This window comes from Jaculus jaculus, chromosome 9, assembly GCF_020740685.1.
Source record: "Jaculus jaculus isolate mJacJac1 chromosome 9, mJacJac1.mat.Y.cur, whole genome shotgun sequence".
NCBI classification, from domain to species: Eukaryota; Metazoa; Chordata; class Mammalia; order Rodentia; family Dipodidae; genus Jaculus; species Jaculus jaculus.
The window spans coordinates 117,260,287-117,282,827 of NC_059110.1; the positions used below are offsets into that span (position 1 = coordinate 117,260,287).

General features: G+C 49.7%; 1 protein-coding gene across 1 annotated transcript; it reads left to right on the forward strand.

Annotated features, from left to right (window-relative positions):
* The first annotated feature begins 1,650 nt into the window (after positions 1-1,650).
* Dusp3 (dual specificity phosphatase 3) lies at positions 1,651-22,541 on the forward strand. The gene is made up of 3 exons (XM_004655280.2): positions 1,651-1,832; positions 5,498-5,724; positions 18,767-22,541. The coding sequence occupies exons 1-3, from the start codon at positions 1,708-1,710 to the stop codon at positions 18,970-18,972; spliced, it is 558 nt and encodes a 185-aa protein (XP_004655337.1). The 5' UTR covers positions 1,651-1,707; the 3' UTR covers positions 18,973-22,541.

Consider the following 22,541-nt stretch of genomic DNA (forward strand, 5'->3'; position numbering starts at 1 on the left):
AGAGCTGGGTGCCTCTCTCCTCTCCTCTCCTCTCCTTTCCTCCCCTCCCCTCCCTTCCCTTTCCCTCCCCTCGCCTCTTCTCTCCTCTCCTCTCCCCTCCCCTCCCGGTTCCTTTCACTTCCTTTCTCTCTAAGGACTTATGTACCCAAGACTGGTGTGGAACTTGCTATATAGCTGAGGATGACCTTGAACTTATGATTCTCCTGCCTGTACCTCCTGAGTGCTGGGATTCTAAGCCTTTGACAGCATGTCCCATTGATAAGGTGCTAGTGATCCCTCCCGGTGATTTCCTGCATACTAGGCAAGCACTCTCAATTGAGCTCCATCCTCAGATCCTTGGATGTTGTTTGAATCTTGCCAGTGATCTTTAAGAGTTAGGTTTTGAGTATTCCTCACCCCAATGCTTGATGCTTGGGACTAGAATGATTATGGAATATTTTAATATATGTAATGAGATATTTAGGAGATGGCAATCCAAGTTTAAATACAAAATTCATTTATTCTTCATATGTACAGTATACACACACACACACCTTGCATATAATTTTGTGCAATATTTTTAGTGTACCTGTATTTTGAGTGCCACCTGTCACAGAAGGTCACATGTGGTATTTTCTGCTTATAATGTGTCCACATTCAAAAGTTAAGGATTTGGAAAGTCTCTGATTTCCAAATTAGAGATGCTCAAACTGTATTATCAATATTATATTATCATTATTGCCACGCCTTACCCTCCCCTCCCCCCAACAAACAAGCAGAAACTAAGTAATTCCCCAGGATCAAAATGTCAAGACTGACTGCCTTGAGCTCAGACTTTAAAAAATTATTTATTTAAGCCGGGCGTGGTGGCGCCTGCCTTTAATCCCAGCACTCGGGAGGCAGAGGTAGGAGGATCGCCATGAGTTCAAGGCCACCCTGAGACTACAGAATTAATTCCAGGTCAGCCTGGACCAGAGTGAGACCCTACCTCGAAAAACCAAAAAAAAAAAAAAAAAAAAAAAAAATTATTTATTTATTTTATGAGAGGGGGGGGGTTGGTGGTGAGAGAATGGGCGCCAGGGCCTCTAGCCACTGCAAATGAGCCCAGACTTTCTAGCACGATGCTGATTTTCGAGCGAACTTGGAAAGCAGATGTGCCCCAGAGTAGGGCTTCTCACTTGGACCTAGGTAGGAATCCATCTCCTGAGGTTGGCAGGCTGTGCACTGATTCAGAGGTGAGGTCTGGAGATAAGATTCTGCGTTTCGGACCTGTGTGTGTGGTGGGGTGTGTGTTTGGGGGAGGTGATACCAACGCTGCCGGAAGAGTTCCCAGCAGAACTCGGGGTGACCTTGTCCATCTTTGGAAAAAGCGACACCTGGTGTACCATCCGTATTAGTGGCGCTCTGCATTTGATTCAGTGAAGCAAGGGCCTATGCCTCCCGGTTTATAAAAGGCACCGCAACTGCCCTAGCTGCAGGCGGGAGCGGACCTTCCGCATCCTGGAGTGGCGACATTGCCCTGCGGGCACGCGCCCCGGGGTGCAAGGCCGGGCTCCCAAACGCGCATCCTTCGAGCCACATCCCCGGTGCCCCGCAGCTTCCCGCGCCGGCGGACCCGCCTCCGGGGCGGGACGGGGCGGTTCCCCGGTTCCCCAGCCCCGCCCGGCTGACCCGGCGGTTCTCCCCCACGCTTGCTAGTGCCCCGGCGTGCAGGACCCGGCCTCCGCCATGTCGGGCCAATTCGAGCTCTCGGTGCAAGATCTCAACGACTTGCTGTCGGACAGCAGCGGCTGCTACAGCCTCCCGAGCCAGCCCTGCAACGAGGTCAGCCCGAGGATCTACGTGGGCAACGCGTGAGTCTCCCTCCCCCGGCGCCCCGCCCACCCGCCGCTGGGGTGGGGACCCCAGGCAGGAGTGCAGGCTGGGGAGGGGGGAGCTTGGAGCACGAGTGTGGATGGGGACACCCGGGGGACCCCGGGCTGGAATCGACACCCACCCCCGCGCATGGAGCAGAAAGGCTGGACCCGGCCGGGTCTCCGCAACCCTGCCCGGTGGCAAGGTGGCGCCGACGCCCGAGAGTGCCCAAGCCCGGCCCCCTTAGTCGCCACCCGCTTGGGGCTTGGCTTTGGGCGAGGTCGAGGCTACCATGTTCACTTAACAGGTGGCCCTCGGTCGCCTGGCCGGTCTCCTAGCCGCGCGTCATGTGACAGCTGCCTGGTTCTGCAGTGAGGTCACCACCGAATGTCTGCCTCCGCTGCCATGGCAACCGGCTGACGTCACACTCCGGGCGTGGAACTTTCCCCCCTGGTCCCTGCAGGCCCAACCCAGGAAATCAAAATATCCTGAAGTATCCTAAATGAGAGTAGTGAGCCCGACCAGGCCTTTCCTGGCCCCTTCGGCCGCCATCCAGATAGGGTTAGGCTTGACGGGATAAGCCAAAGATAAGCCTCATAAAAGGCCCGAGCCATCTCCCAGAAAAGCTTTCCAACCTTCTCAACACAAGAAAATGCATTTGTTCATTGATCCCTTAGGAGTTCTGGTCAGCTCGGGTTTTCTGCTCTTCACACTACTAGTAAGAATTTCTCAGCAGCAGGCGAGAACCCGAATTAACTGTTGTGACAGCTGTTGAAATACCAAGAGAATAGATTAGTGTGCCCTACAGCTTGGAGAAGGCCCACGTTGATTTTTTTTTTAAATGTTTTATTTTTATTTATTTATTTGACAGAGAAAGAGGGAGGGAGTGAGGGAGAGAGAGAGAATGGGCACGCCAGGGCCTCCAGACACTGCAAACGAACTCCAGATGCATGCGCCCCCCCCCCTTGCGCATCTGGCTAACATGGCTCCTGGGGAATTGAACCCGGTCCTTTGGCTTTGCAGACAAATGTCTTAACTGCTAAGCCATCCCTCCAGCCCCCTACGTTGATTTTTATGACATTCTGAAGAACCATTCATCAAAGTCCCAAACTCCATGAGCCCAGCCCAAGATCTTTATGTCCAAAACAAATTACCCTTCCTTTCGTTTTACACTGGAGGAGGTGATGAGTCAGGACTGTGGAGGGATTATGAGGATGTGTGTATATCCTGACCTGCTGCTTTAACCTTTCAAGGACTGCTACAGAAATGGGGTGTCCATGGAGTTAGAGGGGGCTCGTACGGCAGGTCCCAGCCTCTCTGGGATAGTTCTCATCCATTGCATTACTTACCAGTGTGTCATACACTGTACAGTGTTCGTTTGTAGTAGCGATGGTAGTAACGATAATGGAAGATTTGTTGACTGGTAAATTAGTATAAGAGAAGAGAGGTGAATGCGTGGACTTGTCTGTATTCTGTCAGCCGTGGCTGTATCAAGAAGTATCCTGAAAGCCGGCGTGGTGGTGCACGCCTTTAATCCCAGCACTCGGGAGGCAGAGGTAGGAGGATTGCCTTGAGTTTGAGGCCACCCCAAGACTCCATAGTGAATTCAAGGTCAGCCTGGGCTAGAGCTGAGACCCTACTTCCAAAAAAAAAAAAAAAAAAAAAAAGTATCCTGAGCAGGAATGGCTCAAGCACAGCGTCACAGTCTCGCAGTGTCGGTCCAAGGCCCAGTGACTGCAAAGCTGAACAGCAGGTGGTCTTTGCTCTTCTTTGATGCATTCACCTGGAGCTGCCTCTAGTGGTAGCCGGAGTGGCAGCTGTGATGAAATCTGACCTTTGATTTGGCTGGGGGCAGGGGGCTGCTCCTCAGTAGGGATCATGGGGCAACTAGTACCAAGACTTGGGCTCCTCCACCCACTGGGAGGTAGCCCCTGAAGAAAATCAGTCCCAAACTTTAATCCCAGTACTCCAGAGGCAGAGGTAGGAGGATTGCTGTGAGTTCAAGGCCATCCTGACACTAAAGAGTGAATTCCAGGTCAGCCTGAGCTAGAGTGAGACCCTACCTTGAAGAAAACAGAAAAGAAAAAAGAAAATCAGTTCCACCCTCCTATGTGAGCCCCATTCAGGCCTCCAGGTTGCAAGTGGTGAGGCTGTGAGATGTGGAATGAGGTAGGAGGCAGGTTGGGGGGGGCGGAAGTGAGGAGACAGCTCTCCTTTCTTCTCCAGCTCATCTATATATGTGGGCTCATGAGCACCCCTCTTCCCACCATGCCCTACAGAGCTTAAGCTGTCCACTGTGGACATTGCCCTCTCCTCTCTGCAGGGCTGCTAGGACAGGCAAGCAGGGTCACGTAGGAGGCATTGCTTTACAGCAGTGCAGACTGCCATATGAATTGGGATGCCATTGTAGGATGAGGTTAAGTAACTCTAACCCTCCGGACCAGGTATTTTATAGTCTCTATCATTCTTTTTTTTTTTTTTAAGATATCTTTATTTATTTATTTGCAAGCAGAGGGAGAGAGAGAGAGACAGAGGTAATAGGCACACCAGGGCTTCCAGCCCCTGCAAATGAACTCCAGGTGCACGGAGCACTTTGTGCATCTGACTTTATGTGGGTACTGGGAAATTGAACCCGGGTCATTGGGCTTTGCAGGCAAGAGCCTTAACTGCTGAGCCATCTCTCCAGCCCATCTCTGTCATTCTTTGGGACTGCTTGCTCTTCAAGTGCTCAGACACCCCCAGGAACTTCAGAGACATAGCTAGTGGAGTGTGGCAGAAAGAGTCGTTCAGGGGGCCAGACATGTGACCAATTCACTTGTCACTCACTCGCCGCATATTAATTCAGCACCTGCCATGTACTTCAGGACTATATAACAGATGCTGGGGGATAGGGGCAGGTCCAAAGCAGATGTGGCTGCTCCTTCAAAGAGCTCTCATACACCCTAGACTTCTGAACAAGTAAGCAACACCCTGCATTGGAATAGTGACTTTATCACCAAGTCAGACTCTCTCAACAGGATGGCTTCTGGCAATAGGCACTGTTAACATTCCCATTTTACAGAGAGGGAACCTGAGACAGAAAGTTTAAGTGGCTTTCTCTTGAGAGAAAGAGAGAAAGAATGAGAATGGGTGCACCAAGGCCTTCAGCCACTGCAAATGAACTCCAGACACATGTGCCACCTTGTACATCTGGCTTACATGAGTACTGAGGAATCAAACCTGGGTCCTTAGGCTTTGCAGGCAAGCACCTTAACCACTAAGCCATCTCTCCAGCTCCCCCTTTTTTTGATGACTAAGTTCCACTATGTAGTCCAGGCTGGTTTCAGAATTGCTATGTAGCTCAGAGTGGCCTTATTAAACTCTGTCCTTCTGCCTCAGCCTCGGAGGCTCCCAGATGTATTGCCGCCACGCCCAGCTCTCCAAGGCATTGTCACCGCCGGTGTAGATGACTACAGAGCGAGCTGGGGAATGACGGCAGAGGGCGCTGCAAGATGATAGGGTGCATGTCTACAGAGAAGATGGGGAGGGTGGCCTCGGCAGGAAACCAGCAGCCTGCTCTGGGAAGCCGCTGATAGCTGGGTATGACTGGAGTGAAGGGGGGGGGGCTTTGAGATGAGGCGGTAGTTGGTCACTTCCTCAAGCCATGCTGCTGTCTCCCATACAGGTCTGTGGCTCAGGACATTCCCATGCTGCAGAAACTTGGCATCACTCATGTCCTGAATGCTGCCGAGGGCAGGTCCTTCATGCACGTCAACACCAATGCCAGCTTCTACAAGGGCTCCGGCATCACCTACCTGGGCATTAAAGCCAATGACACTCAGGAGTTCAACCTCAGCGCCTACTTTGAAAGGGCTGCAGACTTCATTGACCAGGCCTTGGCTCAAAAGAATGGTAAGGCGCCTGTGCCTAGGAACCATATGTCCTTCTAGAAAGTACAGCAGGCTTCAGATCTCCTTTTTTATATTTTCATATTTTAACTTATTTATGAAAGAGAGAGAGAGAGAGAGAATGGGTACACCAGGGTCTCCTTCCAGTACAAAGGAACTCCAGGCACAGGTGCCACTTTATACATCTGACTATGGAATTGAACCTGGGACATTGGGCTTTGCAAACAAGAACCTTTAACTGCTAAGCCATTTCTCCAGCCCAGCAGGTCTCCTGTAGGACATTCTCTCATTTCCCATCCCCTGGGTGAATGACTGAAGGCTTTAAGGTCCTCTGTGCTCACCAGGCTGCCTGTCAAGTGGCCCCACATTACATATTACACGAGCTATTCAACTCTGTCACATAATGGTAGTGCTGGGATCCTTACCTTTTTGTTTTGTTTTGTTTTTTTTCGAGTTAGGGTCTCACTCTAGCCCAGACTGACCTGGAATTCACTATGGAGTCTCAGGTGGCCTCAAACTCACAGTGATCCTCCTACCTCTGCCGCCCAAGTGCTGGGATTAAAGGCGTGCGCCACCATGTCCGGCTTTTTTTTTTTTTTTTTTTTAAGGTTTAGTGAGATTTTATTATATGAATTTTAGAGCTTCAAGTGCTTGAGAGAAGGAAAGAGAAAAGAATACAAAAAGCTCTTGCCCAAAAGATGACAAGAGGGGTTTCCAATAAATGGAGAAATCCAGAATTTAAGTGAAGGAAGCAATTCAGAGCTTTTACTGAAAGATGGCAAGACAGGGGGTAGTTCTGGAAAATGGAAGAGACCCACCCCCTCTCCCCCCCTTTTTTTTTTTAAATGTGTGTGTGCTGGTGGGTGTATGTATGCATAAGAGCGTGGAGGTTTGGCATGTGTGGTGGCGCACACCTTTAATCCCAGCACTCAGAGGCAGAGGTAGAAGGATCACTGTGAGTTCGAGGCCACTCTGAGACGAAATAGTGACTTCCAGGTTGGCTTGGGCTAGAGTGAGACTCTACCTCGAAAAAAAAATAGTGTGGAGGTTAGAGGACAACCTTGGGCATCATTTCTCAGGAACACTATTCAGCTCTTTTCTTTTCTTTTCTTTTCTTTTCTTTTCTTTTCTTTTCTTTTCTTTTCTTTTCCTTTCTCTTTCTTTCTTTCTTTCTTTTTTTTTTTTTTGAGGTAGAGTCTTACTCTTGCCCAGGCTGACCTGGAATTCACTATGTAATCTGAGGGTGGCCTCAAACTCATGGCGATCCTCTTACCGCTGTCTCCTGAGTGCTGGGATTAAAGGTGTGTGCCACCATGCCTGGCTCCCAAGTATAATTTTATTTACTTTGTAAAATATTTTATTTATTTGGGTGCACCAGGGCTTCTAGCTATTGCAGTGGAACTCCAGATGCATGCGCCACCCTGGCTTACATGAGTACTGGGGAATTGAACCTGGGTCCTTAGGGTTTGTAGGCAAGTGCCTTAACAATTAAGCCATGTCTCTAGCACCTTCCTTGCCTTTGATTTGACTTTGGCAAGGAGCTTATTTCTAGCTACCTCCCCCTCACCTCCAGCTCAGACAGCTGTAATAATGGCAGTGGTTTTGTATTGCCTTTACTGAGAAGCCCTGGGGTGAAGGAGTTCTGGAGCTGGTTGGTTCAGCAGCTCAATGGTGGCATCTGGACCAGGCTCTTGCTCCCTCTCTTCTCTGTCATCTTATTCACCACACTCATGGCTCCAAGATAGGATCTGGTCACCACAGCTCTGTTAGTTACTTTTGTGTCGTTGTGACCCAACTAACTGAGAGGACAACCTAAAGGGGGAAGGAGCTGTGCATGGTGGCACACGCACCCCACTCCCAGCACTTGGGAGGCAAAGGTAGGCAGATCGCTGTGAGTTTGAGGCAAGCCTGAGACTACAGACTGAGTGCCAGGTCAGCCTGGGCTAGAGTGAGACCCTGAAAAGAAGTGGGTGGGGAGCGGGGGGGTGGGAGGAAGAAGGAAGGATTGGGTATGACTCACAGTTTCTGAGGTTTTGGTCTGTAGTTGGCTGGTCCTGTCCACTTGGGCAGAATATCAGGACATGGGAAGTGTGTGGAGGAGGAGACTATTCATCTCATAGACAGGAGACAGACTGAGACTGTGAAGAAGGAATGGTGGAACCTGTATACTCTTCCAACACACTCTCCCTGTGGCCTACTTCCTCAGCGAGGCCCTGCCTCCTAACGTTTCCACAGTCTCCCCACATAGCACTACCAACGGGGGATGAGTGATCTATACATGAGCCTGTGGGGGCCATTTCACATCTGAGTCATACAGAGTGCGGAAGATGAGCAATCATCTCTTGCTTGCATTTCTTCAAGTGTGTGTGACTGTATGTGTGTGGTGTGCATGCATGTGCGTATGTATGTTTCATGTATGCTGTGTGCATGCACATGTGTGTGTGGAGGCCAGTAGTTCAACATCGAGTGTCTTCCTTGGTTCTCCACCCTATTATTATTATTGTTATTATTATTACCATTATTATTATTATTTCGAGGAAGGGTCTTGCTCTAGCCTGGTCTGACTTGGAATTCACTATGTAGTCACAGGCTGGCCTTGAGCTCACAGCAATCCTCCTACCTTGGCCTCCCAAGTGCTAGGATTAAAGGCATGCGCCACCATGCCCAATTTATTTAGTTACTTATTTATTTTTCGAGGCAGGGTCTCACTCTAGCTCAGGCCGGCCTGGAATTCACTCTGTAGTCTCAGGGAGGCCTCAAACTCATGGTGATCCTCCTACCTCTGCCTCCCAAGTGCTGGGATTAAAGGCTTATTTTTTATTTAGTTAGTTTTTAAAGGCCGAGTCTCACCCTAGCCCAAGCTGACTTGGTACTTCCTCTGTAGTCCCGAGCTGGCCATGCACTCACAGCAATCTTACCGCTTCTACTTCCCGGATACTGGGATTAAAGGCCTGTACCACCGTGCCCAGCTTCCACTAAACTTTTAATTTTTATAAGGTATATTTAATTTAATTTTAATTTTATATTTTGTTTATTTATTTGACAGAAGGGGAGAGAGTGAAAAGGGAAGAGGCAGAGAGATAGAGAGAGAATGGGCATGCCAGGGCCTCCAGCCATTGCAAACAAACTCCAGATGCATGTGCCACCTTGCGCATCTGGCTTGTGTAGGTCCTGGAGATTCGAACCTGGGTCCTTAGGCTTTGCAGGCAAGTGCCTTTACTGCTAAACCATCTCTCCACCCCCCTTTTTTTTTCATTGTGTGTGTGCATGTGCCATGGCACACGTGTGGAGGTCAGAGTTCAGCCTCGAGTGTTGGTTCTCTTCTACCTTGTTTAGGGCGGGGTTTCTTGCTCACCACTGTGCAGGCCAGGCTCACTGGCCTGTGCACTTGCGGGGAATCTCCCATCTCTGCCTTCCATTTTGCTGTAAGTGAGCTGGGATTGCAGATGTGTGCTATTGTATCTGGCTCCTGACAATTTGAAATTGGCTTTTGATATTTACACAGCAAACACTTTCACCCACTGAGCCATCTCCTCAGACCTCTCTGTTGGTTTTTTTCTTTTTGATGTTGAAACAGGTTCCTTCACTGAACCCAAGACTTACCAATTCAGCTAGGCTAGCTAGCTAGCAAGCCCCCAGGATCCTCCTGTCTCCACCTCCCTAGTACTGGGATTACAGACAGATTGCCACCACACCTGGCATTTTTATATAGGTGTTAGGGTTTGAACTCAGGTCCTGGTAAGCACTTTCCTCACTGAATTACCTCCCCAACCCTCTCTTTGAAGCCAGTGAACCCTTTCTCAGAACTCTCCCAGTAAGGCTGTCCTCCCCTCTCATTGGTTAGGCATTCATGTGACCAATTTGCCAGGAGAAGTGAGTGGCCACGATTGGCTGGAGCTGAGAGTCAGCAGTTTCCAACTACCAGGCCAATCTTCCAGCGCTCCTTATGTTCTTTTTATCCTTGCAGACAGAAAATAGGACTGTTGGAGAGCTGCTGAGGGCTGGCAGGCAGACAAGGACTTCGGGTGAGAAATCCTAGAAGGCCACAGGGCACATATCAGCTGAGCACGCTGGTTTTCTTGGCTCTTCCCGTCACCTCTCTCCCTCCATGGGGAGGAGGTGACTCAAAGGCAGCCTGGCTGACCTTGTCTGTCCTACATAGATCATTCTTAAGACCGCAATCTCCCCTGTTCAGGGGATTCCCAGAGAGAGCTTCCTAGCCCGTGGATACCTGGCACACACTCGGGGCTCACAGAAGTCCTCCTGACTGGGGAAACCGCAGATTCTGCTGTCAGAGCCTTCATGAGCCCTTCTGCTGTACGATGAACGGACGGAGAACACAGGGCCCGGCTAAGGGGATGGGTTTTGCTCTTCTCAGGAGTGCACTCAAAGGGCTCTCCCTTTTCCCCACAACCAGGAATATTCTACAACTTCTTCTCTTTGTTTGTTTTATGAGGTAGGGTCTCATTGTAGCCCAGGCTGACCTGGAATTCACTATGTAGTACCAGGCTGGCCTCGAACTCACAGCGATCCTCCTACCTCTGCCTCCCGGGTGCTGGGATTTCACACCCTCTTTTGACCACCACATCGGTCCAGGTGGGCTTGGGTCTTAGATCAGGAAAGCTCTCCTGGCCTATACTTATCTTGTTTGCTGACAACTCCTACGTTATGACTTAGCACTTGGCATAGTGTCCCCTCTCCCTCAGGCTGGCCCATGGGCTTCCTTGTCTTTCCCCAGCATCCGATATGCCAATTGAATTGGTAAAATGTGGACACATTTTACAGTGGGCACATGGCAGGTGCTTGCTGAACTGAAAACACACAACCATTGGCTCTGGTGCCTTGTGGAAATGCTACTAAGATGGATTGAACAAGTAGGCCAGCAGGCAAGTGCTGGCCTCCAATGTGTGCAGGCCTCAGGGACCCCTGAGTAAGAGAGCCGGGGTTGGGGGGCTGAGGCTGAGGCTGCTCCGAGGAGGGAGCGGTCACTTGAGGTCAGGAGAGCCAAAGGCAGTTTGTGGGCTTGACCCAGGAGCAGCTCTGCGTGCCCTGGGTGTACTGAGCATGCTCCTGGTGGGAAGGCGTAATGGGAACAGAGGAGGCCCACTGAGTGCCTTGGGTACAATGGAGGGAGAAAGGATGGCCGAGAAGCGGAGGATCCCTACCTCCTGATTTGGGAGGCGCTGGGCAAGTAGGTTCTAGGGGGTTGGTAAGGGAAGAAGAGATGCTGTGAATCTGGACCCGTTTCCTTCCAAATAATGTGTGAGAAGGTGGAGATGCCACTCACTCAGCAAATAGTGGGGTGCCTAGTGTCTGCCGGAGATGGCAGGGCATCCCAAACCCAGTGCCCCCCAGTCTTTGCTGTAGAGAACTCACTCATGCAGGAAGAGGGCACCTCTGTGTGTGGCCAGCAATGGCACAGGTGCTTGGGGTTGCCAGAAGAACTCCCAGTCTGAGTGGGAGTTTTTGTTTTTTTTTTTTTTTTTTGAATTAAAGGTGTGCCCCACCACACCCAGCTTTCTTTTTAAAATATATTTTATTTATTGGAGAGAGAGAGAGGGAGGGGGTGGGGGGAGAGAGAGAGAATGAATGAATATGGGCATGCCAGGGCCTCCAGCCACTGCAAACAAACTCCAGACACTTGTGCCCCTTTTTCGTCTGGTTTACGTGGGCCCTGGAGAGTCGAACTGGGATCCTTTGGCTTTGCAGGCAAACTCCTTAACCTCTAAGCCATCTCTCCAGCCCAAGTGAGAGTTCTTAAGTGCTTGTGTGTGGCAGGCACCTGCCTGAGGTTTCGTTTCAGATGTTTAAGACAAAGTCTCATTCTGTAGCCCTGACTTGCCTGGACTCACTGTGTAGCCCAGGCTAGCCTTGAACTCAAGGCAATCCTCCTGCCTCAGCCTCCCAAGTCTAGGATTAACAGGCATGCACCACTCACTCACACCTGGCTCATCTCCTTGGGGCTTGCAAACCTGAAATTCTCAGCGTAGGCCAGCTGGATGGAAACTCAGGCAGGAATGCCATGTTATATTCCTGAGGCAGAATTTCTTCTCTAGAAAACTTCAGCTTTTGTCTTGGAGGTCTTCAACTGATTGAGCAAGGCCTTCCGCATTCTCAGGATTAGCTCCATTGCTTAAAGCCCATTGTTTGCAGGTATTGATTGAAGCTATGTAAAACTTTGGGACTGGAGAGATGGCTCAGTGGTTAAAGGTATTTGCTTGCAAAGCCTGATGGCCTGAGTTCGATTCCTCAGTACTCATGAAAGCCAGACATGCAAAGGGGCATGTGGTGGCTTGAATCAGATGTCCCCCATGAACTCATATGTTTTCAATACATGGTTCCCAACTGGTGACAGTTTGAGGAGCGGAGCCTTGGGGAGGAGGTGTGTTGTCGGAGGCAGGCCTGGGGGTGTTATAGCCAGCTCCCCCTTGTCAGAGTTCAGCCCACTCTTCTGCTGCTGTTTCCACCAGCTGTGGCAGAGGTGATGTCATGCCACCTTTCCCCCCACCATCATGGAGATTCCCCCCTCAACCCTGTGAGCCCCAATAAACTTTCCTCCCCTGAGCTGCATTTGCTTTGCTTTTATTTTTTATTAGAGAGTGATAGACGGACAGAAAGGGGCAGATAGGTAGAGAATGGGCATGCCAGGGCCTCCAGCCACTGCAAGCGAACTCCAGACAAATGGACCATCTTGTGCATCTGGCTTGCATGGGTCTTGGGGAATCAAGTCTCAAGCTGGGGTCCGTAGGCTTCACAGGCAAAGCGCTTAACCACTAAGCCATCTCTCCAGCTCCCTGAGCTGCTTTTGGTTGGGTGATTTGTGCCAGCAACAAGCAGGTAACTACACCAGGGGACATGTGTGTGCAGTTTGTTGGCTGAGACAGGAGGCTCTGGCACACCCATCCTCTAAACTAGTGTGGGGACTGAGTAACTGGGCACCACAGATGAGCTAAGTGAATACATTCAGTCGTCCCCATCAGCAAGTTAAAATATGGGAGGATGCCTTGGCCAAGGCGCCATGGCCCCTGTGAACCACTCTGGAGACTGGACTCCACTCTGCCAATGTTGATAAGTCAGGTTAGTATTTCAGAAAGATCTTGCAGCTGCTGCTGGAACATGGGTTGGCAGTAGTGGAGGGAGAGCTGTGTTCAGAAAGGCTGAGAAAAGACAAGGATCTGCGCTAAGCACTCTGTGTGGGGAGAAGATGTTGATAAAGAGAGGCCGGGGCTTGTGGTGGTCCCTGGGGCTTCCCTGAAATATGCGGGGACACTACTGACAGTGACCCTTGACAGCCCTTCTCCCTCCTTTCTCCCTCATTCCCCCTCCTTTATTCCCTCATTCCTTCCCTTCTACATCCCCTTACAGTGCTAGGGATGCAGCAAGTTGAAGGGGGGCAGGCAGTGAAATAGAGCAGACCACATCATAGTCCTGGGTGCCATAGATGCCTAGAGAAGTTATTTTCACTGGCAGTGAAGGAGTGAAAAAAGACACAAGCAGAGATACGTCTGGAGATGGTATCAGAGCAATGGGAGTGGCTGATACATTCTCAGGCAGGTGGGTAGGAAAGGCAGGCCTGCCTGGGAAGGTGACCTTGGAGCCAAGATGTGTGTGCTGGAGGCCAAAGGCAAGCTGGGGTGCAATGTGAGGAGAGAAGACAACAGGGGATGACATCAGAGCAAGGGCCTTTTGGGAAGCCAGAGGGTGCACACAGTCTTTGTTTGCATTTGTACTTTGATTTTTCATTCCTTTTATGAGATTTATTTTAGAGAGAGTTAAGATGGAAAGCCGAGTAGGAAAGGGGCCAAGTCAAAAGAAATTCTCCCCCTTCCCCAGCCTGAAGACCACTGCGACGTCCCTCGTGTCTCTGTCCAGGACAAAGAGCGCTCACACGACCCAGCTTGGGTCTGAGCCTGAGAGTCAGGATGAGCCTCAGCTTCAGGTGCAGGTGTGTAAGGGAAATGGACCTGATTGGCTGGCGGGCCCAGGAGGCTGACTCAGGAAGGGGCAGCCCACAGGTGCTAAGCCCAGGAGAAGTTGAGGAAGAAGCAGGAAGCTGACCCTGGCCTTGTTGCTTGTGGCCATCTTGGATGAGACTGGATCAGACGCCAGTTCTAGTCCTCCCAGAGTAGGCAAGGTGGCGCCCACGTTTCCGTGAGCCAGTCCTTAGCAAACTACCTACCAGGAGAAAGAGGCCTTGCTCTAATCTGCCTCATTCCCCCCTCCTGAGATGAAACTCTAGCTGCTGTTAGCGATGCGGGGTGATGTGATGATCTGGCTTCTTCTCACTGACTAGGGGAGTAGAGCATGGCAGTTAGAGCGCCCCAAGAGGCCCTTAGAGGAAAGGCGTTTTTATTTCTGGTGAGCCAGCCTGGTGTGTCCTCGCTCTCTGTGCAGGTCTTTTGCTTTGACCCATTCTTGCTTGTTTTGTTGAGGCAGAGCCTCGCTCTAGCCCCGGCTGACTTGGAACTCACTGTAGCCCAGCAATTCTCTTACTTCAGGCTCCCAAGTACTGGGATACCTTACCTGGCTTTTAATATTCATTGTTTTTGTTGTTGTTGTTTTTTTTTTTTTTTTTTTTTTTTTTTTTTTTTTTTTTTTTTGGTTTTTCGAGGTAGGGTCTCACTCTGGCTCAGGCTGACCTGGAATTCACTATGTAGTCTCAGGGTGGCCTCGAACTCACGGTAATCCTCCTACCTCTGCCTCCCGAGTGCTGGGATTAAAGGCGTGCGCCACCATACCCGGCTTCTTGTTGTTTTTTTTTTAATGGCTTCATAGAGATCTAATTGACATTCAGCATACATATTTGAATTTTTTAAAAAAAACTTATTTATTTGAGAGAGAGAGAGAGAGAAAGAGGCAGATAGAGAATAGGCATGCCAGGGCCTCCAGCCCCTGCAAGCAAATTCCAGATGCATGTGCCGCCTTGGACATCTGGCTTATATGGGTCCTGAGGAATTGAACCTCGGTCCTTTGACTTTGCAGGCAAGTGCCCTAAACACTCAGCCATCTCTCCAGCCCAAGTTTATACATATATTTATTTACTTGCATATGTATGTATGTATGTTTCTATATGTATGGGCATGCCAGGGTCCCTGTGCCACTTTGCATCTGGCTTCATGTGGGATGTGGGTGCTGAAGGATTGAACCTCGGCTGACAGACTTTGCAGGCAAGTACCTTTAACCAGTGAGTTCTCGCCCTAGCCCAGTTATTCAAACTTAACACTTAACTTACTTAAATTGTGACATAAATGTACACCAGTGAAACCATGACAACCCAAAGGGCGAATGTGTCTAGGAGCCCCCCACCTTTTCTCATGTCCCTGTGTGACCTGTCCTGCCCTTTTTACCCTCCTCCATTCCTGAGCCCTCTCAGATCTGCTTTCTGTCACTGGAGACCAAGTGTGCATCTTGTAATCACAGTGCCGGCACTCCTTTTTGGTCTGGTCTCTTTCCCTCTGAATATTCCTTTTGAGGTTTCAACCATGTGTACACATTGCTATAGTTTATTCTTTTTTTTTTTTTTTTTTTTTTCGAGGTAGGGTCTCACTCTGGCTCAGACTGACCTGGAATTCACTATGGAGTCTCAGGGTGGCCTTGAACTCACAGCGATCCTCCTACCTCTGCCTCCTGAGTGCTGGGATTAAAGGTGTGCGCCACCACGCCCGGCTTCCTTTTTATTTTTTATTGAGCAGTTGTCTATTGTGTGGTTACACCGGTTTGTTGAGGCAAAGATGGACATTTGAGCTATTTCTTGTTTTGTTTTGTGACAGGATCTTGCTGTACAGTCTTGGCTGACCAGGAATTCACTGTGTTTCTCAGGCTGGCCTTGAACTCACAGGGATCCTCCTACCTCTGCCTCCCTGGGCTCCGTTGTTGTTGTTGTTGTTATTGTTGTTTTGAGGTAGGGTCTCCCTCTAGCCTGGGGTGACCTGGAATTCATTATGTAGCCTCAGGCTGGCCCAGCGCGCTGGAGGCAGAGGGAAGAGGATCACTGGGAGTTCAAAGCCACCCTAACCACAGGTTCCCTCCAGTCTCTGTGCTCCACCTGCACCTCCTGTATCACTGCTGCTCAGGCTTGCGTCAGCTGCTTTCTTGTTGCTGGGACAAAATATCCAAACAGAAGCAGCTTGTGGGGAGACGGGTTGAATTTGCTGTTCAGATTTCCCACCATGGCGAAAGCAGACAGTTTGGGGTGGGAAGCTGGTATCGGGGCCGGACTGTAAACCTCAAAGCCCACCCTCAGAGACTACTCCAGCAAGGCTCTACTTTCTAGTTTCCATAACCTTCCAGAACAGTACCACCAGCTGGGGATTAAGTATTCAAATACATAAGCCCATGGGGAGGGCGTCGTTTTACATTAAGACCATCGCAAGGCTTTCCGATAACAGTTCATCTGGGCTGCTTTCCTACTCTCTGGAGTCATATGTGTGTCTCATGTTGTTTCTGGTAAGTTGTAGATTAGTCATTGTTATCTTTTGCTTTTTAGTGTGTGGGCGGGTGCCACGGTGCATGTGTGGAGGTCAGGGGACGAGTTTGGGCTCAGTCCCCATCTTCTACCTTGTTTTGAGGCAGGGTCTTGATGCTGTTCACTGCTGCTCCAGGATACCAAGCCTGAAAGCATCTGTGATGTCCGTCTCTGCCTCCCTTCTTGCAGTAGGATAGCTAGATCACAGCCACTTGCTACTATGTCTAGTTGCTTTTTAAAATTTATTTTTGTTTATTTTTATTTATTTGAGAGCGACAGACAGAAAGAGGCAGATAAAGAGAGAGAGAATGGGCGCTCCAGGGCCTCCAGCCACTGCATACGAACTCCAGATGTGTGCAACCCCTTGTGCATCTGGCTAATGTGGGTCCTGGGGGATCGGGCCTTGAACCGGGGTCCTTAGGCTTCACAGGCAAACGCTTAACCACTAAGCCATCTCTCCAGCCCCTACGTCTGGTTTTTAGGTGGGCTCTGGGCACCTGAACTCCAGTTGTCACTCTTGCACAGCGTGCTGGCTTGATTCAGGTGTCCTGAGTGCTAGATTCCCAGCTGGTGGCAATTTGGTAATCGAAGCCTGTTGGAGGCTGTGTATCGTTGGGGACAGGCTTATGGGTGTTCTAGCCAGCTTCTCCTTGCCAGTGTTTGGCACACTCTCCTGCTGCTGCTGTCCACCTGACGGTGGCCGGGAGGTGACGTACGGCCTCCGCTCCTGCTGCTGTCACTTTCCCCTGCCATCATGGAGCTTCCCCTCAAGTCCGTAAGCCAAAACAGACCTTTTTTCCCCACAAGCTGCTCTTGGTCCAGTATTTTCAGCCAGCCAGCCATGCAAAGCTGACTGCAACACGCAGCAGGTGCTTTAACCCATTGAGCCGTTTCTCCAGTCCCTGTTTTGGTTTTTTTTTTGTTTGTTTTTTTTGAGGTAGGGTTTCACTCTAGCCAGGCTGACCTGTAATCACTATGTAGTCTGAGGGTGGCCTCGAACTCATGGTGATCCTCCTACGTCTGCCTCCTGAGTGCTGGGATTAAAGGCGTGTGCCACCACGCCCGGCTCCCTGTTTTGATTTTTAAAGCTGCCTCTCTATAGCACAACTGGCTTCAAGCTCTTAAGCGACTCTCCTGCCTCAGCTTCCTGGAATTCTGAGATTACAGGTATGTGCCACCATGCTGGCCTAGATTGCTTATTCTTAATATTTATCTATTCTACTGATGATGGGCCTTTGAGAGTTTCGGGCTGGGGACCATTATGAAGAGTGCTGCCTATGAACATTGTTTTATTTATTTAATTATTGTGTTGATTTCTTTTTTAATTTTTTGTTTTATTTTTATTTATTTATTTTTTTTGAGAGCGACAGACCGAGAGAGAAAGAGGCAGATAGATAGAGAATGGGCGTGCCAGGGCCTCCAGCCACTGCAAAGGACCTCCAGATGCATGTGCCACCTTGTGCATCTGGCTTTCGTAGGACTTGGGGAATAGAGTCTCCAACCTGGGTCCTTAGGCTTCATAGCCAAGTGCTTAACGGCTAAGCCATCTCTCCAGCCCTACATTGTTTTATTTTTATTTTTAATTTTTTCATGGTAGAGTCATACTATAGCCCAGGCTGACCTGGAACTCACTGTGTAGACCCAGGCTGGTCTTGAACTCAAGGTGACCCTCCTACCCCAGCCTCTAAAGGTGAGCACCACTGAGCCTGGCTCTGGTACATTTTTCAGTGAAGGTGTACTTTGCTGTAGCCTATGGACTGCAGAACCATTAGAGGGCCATAGGGGGCGCATGTGTTCAGCTCGAGCAGATGCTGCCCTAGTTTTTTTTATAGTGGTTGGGCCTCTCCACACTCTACCTCCCCTAGTCACACCGAAGAGTCACAGTTGCTGCACATTGTCACTGACTGATGCTTTGTGTATTCTGTTTTGATTAATTTCAGTTCTTCTGGAGGGTATGCAGGTGGCATCACATTATATTTTCTTTAAAAAAAAATTATTTGAAGCCGGGCATGGTGGTGCACGCCTATAATCCAAGCACTTGGGAAGCAGGGATAGGAGGATCACTGTGAGTTTGAGGCCACCCTGAGACTACATAGTGAATTACAGGTCAGCCTGGGCTAGAGTGAGACTGTACCTCGAAAAAACAACAATAACAACAACAACAACAACAACAAAACTATGTGAGAGAGAGGCAGAGAGAAAGAGAGAGAGAACAGGTGCATTAGGGCCTTCAGCTGCTGCAAACGAACTTGAGATGAATGTGCCACCTTGTGCATCTGGCTTATGTGGTTCCCAGGGAATCGAACCTGGGTCCTTTGGCTTTGCAGGCAAGCGCCTTAACCGCTGAGCCATCCCTCATTTCATTTCTTGAAATTCTTCCATGAAACAGAAGTTTAGTTCCCCGGGAAACCACATAAGCCAGATGCACAAGGTGGCACATGCATCTGGAGTTTGTTTGCAGTGGCTGGAGGCACTGTCTTTTAAAAAAATTTTTTTCTGGTCTCTTTCTCAAATATAAAAAAGGAAATGAAATGGTATGGTTGGACAGCCCCGATGACTGCGTCTCCCCCATTCCTTGCAGGCCGGGTACTTGTGCACTGCCGTGAGGGGTACAGCCGCTCCCCAACCCTAGTCATCGCGTACCTCATGATGCGCCAGAAGATGGACGTCAAGTCCGCCCTGAGCCTCGTCAGGCAGAACCGTGAAATCGGCCCCAACGATGGCTTCCTGGCCCAGCTCTGCCAGCTCAATGACAGACTCGTCAGGGAAGGGAAGTTGAAACTCTGAGGGCTCTTCCACGCAGGTCTGATGGGAGGTCCTGGATGTGGGTGTCCCACACAGCCATGTTTTAGAAACACAGTGTCCCCTTGTCCCCAGCGTCACAAGGCACCTGTCCACATGTTTGTCCCACTGCGGCCCTGGGCTTCCTCCCTCGTCCCTCCAGGGAGCACATAAAGACGACGGGACTCTTCTTTTCTGTAATCTGTGTCCTTTCCCCGAGGTCGGGGGGCCCAAGGGGAAGGGCTGCGTGTGGCCTGCCTGCTTCTCAGTGGCTCAGGGCAGGAGGTCTGGGGGAGGGGTTGTAAGGCTTTGAGACGTGGAGTCTCCTCATGACCTCTCCCCCTCGACCCCCCAAGTTTTTCCTGAGTGTGGAGACCTGGGCACCTTGAGCCTAGCAATGGAACTATGCAAACACAGGGCTCACCTGCCTGTCCCCACCACGGCTGTGCCCTGGTCTCCCCGCAGCCTTCCACACCCTGCTCCGTAGGCAGAGGCGCCCGGGGAGGTCTGACCCGGAGCTGCGGGTGGGAGGCCTGCCCACTGGTAGGGGATGAAAATCCCCATGAAGAGGCTGCGTTTGAATTGTTTCCTTAGGATTAATACCACACAGAGGGCTGTTTGAGTGGGCCAACACCTTTTCCTGGACGACTTCCTAAGTCTATAGGATGTTTCAAGTGCGGCCTCTTGGAGAGCTTGCCTTCTGAATCTGCTGCTTCGAAACGTCTCCCTTGGATGGCTCCTTTCCTTTCCTTGTGAGGAGAGATACCTTGGGCAGGGTTTTATTTTTCTTTTTTAGAAAACAGGGTGTTGAGGTCGAGCCTATTTAAAAACCCCACCATTTGGAGAATTACAAGGGTTTGCCCTGAATTATAGTGTGGGTGAGCCCAAGCGTTTTGTCCTGGTTGCTATTCTAAGGATAGAAAGAGGAAGTTGGCCAATTACAGCATGTGTGGGTGGGTGTGTGCATGGGGGCGTGCCTCTCTCCAGGCAGCCAGAGGACAGCAGGGAGCTGAAGGGTCCCTGTGCTCACTCTGCCCGCTTGTAGGTGGCTCTGATAGCCCTGTGGTGCCAATGCAGGAGCCCCAATAGTGGTTCAGCTGGTCATGAATAAGACCTGGCATAGCATCCAAATGGATCCTCCCTCTATTGGGGGAGAGAACAAATGACTTTTCTTTCAAAGGGATATTTTTAAAGGATGGTGTCGAAATGCAGAAGGTCTCGTGTGTGCATGCATTTGCCAGAGATGAGAGTTTTGCTTTGAACACAGTCTTGTTGGGATCTTATGTTGTTGCTATCTCAGAAAGTCATGCAATGCTGGTGCATCTTCAGGGTCATGCAGGGCACGGAGGTGGCACTGAGCCACCATGCCAGCACTTTGTACATAGACATCTCACACAAAGTCTAGGGAATTCAACCGTGTGCTTGAGTGCCCAACATATATATATATAGGGTGCTCTGCTGGTGGGTGTGTGCCGGATCCACAGCCTGCATTCATGTAGGCTCACTTGCAGAGATTTGCAAAGGAGTTTTGACTTGAAGTGAAAAGAAATATCAGGGATTTTTGTTGAATGTCTAAAATTTGAGCTTTAACTTTTGACTCCAGCAGGTGGCAGATGTGCCTTTTCCAGAGCTGTCTAGGAGCTTGAGGCTGGGATGAGAAGCAGGTGTGCCTTATGGTAGGAATTATAGTATCATTCCCAGGCATAAAGATCTCTGTTCACAACAGGAGCAATGCTATGTAGTTTGGGGGAACACTGCCCTCTCCGCCTCCCCCACCCCTATTCTCTGTGTCCAGAGACTGAGCAAATAGAATCCTCCTCCCCCCACCCTCCAGATCCTAGGCTGGTCCAGTTCATTCCTCAGTGTAATGGCCATTGTTGAATTTGTAATTCCTGGTTTTCACAATGTTTTCCTGCTTGGCGAACTAGATTCTCATAAGCCCTGTAAAGCTGACAGCTTTATCTGTCGTTCCCTTAAAAAAAAAAAAGAAAAAGAAAAAGAAAAAGAAAAAAGAAAAAAGCAGGATGGCCAGGTGTGGTGGTGCCTGCAGAATCAGGAGGATGACTTCAAGTTCAAGGTCAGCTCCGTCTATATAGCGAGTTCTAGGCCAATCAGGGATACATAGTGAGAGTTTGCCTTAAAAAAAATTAGGAACTGGAATTCATGATGTTTAGAGTTGTGACCTGTAGAAATGCCTATAAGGCTAGGTGGAAGGACGATTTCAACCTTGTTGCTCTCCGAAGCTGGTCTTGCTTCGTTGCTCCTTTTTGAGAGACCACCTCCCAGCAATATGCAGGTGCCCCAATTGCGCCCTGATCTAGTCTCAGAGAAAGAACAGAGAACCCCCAAGTGGGCTAGAACATGGCTCTTTGTTGACATGTGGCAAGACCTAAGTCAGAGCTTTTTGCTCTGCTCCCAAAAAAGGGTTTAGGAGCTGGACCTGGGGCTGCTGTCCTCAGCCCTTCCCCGATCAACCCCACGGGACAGCCGTGACCATATTCTCACTAGCACTGTCTCCTGTCCTGAGGCGTTGTGGGGGTGTGAGAGTCAAGGGCCTTTGGGGAGACATTGGCCTTTCCTTTGGGACCCCTTTGCTGAGAGTTTGGGGATTCCTTCATTGTCTCTAGTCATGAGATTTAGCTCCCAGTCTGTGTAAGAGCTGCTGCATAGTGGAAGCCATTCCTGGACAGCTTTCTATCCCTGGAAAGTGATGGAATAGGAACTCAGGGCGCCCCTCCCTGCTCGCCAGCTCTGACCCCTTCCTTTGACTAAGACACCATCCAGGCAAAATTCGAGTGCCAAATGGTTTTCTTTCTATTAAAGCAGTCTGTCAACCTTTCCATAGGTTGGTCTGTCTCCCTGCCACTCTGAAATATCTTGAAGACACCACTTACCAAATGAGGGGTTCTTCTAAGGTTCCCTGTGCCTCTGGCACTGTAGGTTATCTCTAAGAAACCCCACTTGAATTTAACACCATAGAGGGCAGTAGTAGTAAAATGACGACCAGCAGGTGGCGCTGTGTTCCACCCATGGTGATGGAAGGATGGCTCGGAAAGGGAAGGTTTGGTGCCTTTCATGTCACAAGTTCGTGTTAAGATGTTAATAATATCAAGAGGCTAATGTTTTAATCAAAATAAGCACTGATCTTAAATTTCAAGATATATAAGCTTTTCTCGCAGGGTATTTTCTTTGTCATAAAACTGAGGTCAGATGAGCCTTCCAAGTCAAGATTCTATCCTGGCTGGAAGTAGTCTGTCTCAGGGTGAGAGAGAAGATTGGCGGGAGCCTTAGCTGAACTGTTTTCTCTCTCACCTCCTGCCAGCTGTTAGGCTAATTTGTGAAAGAGTGATTTTTCTGGACAGAAAAGGTTTGGGAGAGTACAGGGGGAGCAGGCAGGGTGGTGGAGAAGAGCACTTGTCTAGTGAGGGCCTGTGTTTGATTCCCAGCATCACACACAAAAATAAATAAAAACAAAAAAAGCAAGTTTAATGTCTGTTGTATCACCACTCAGTGTTAAAACACTAAAATTGTAACCAAAATAAATGTCTTACATTACAAAGAAACGGGCTTTATTT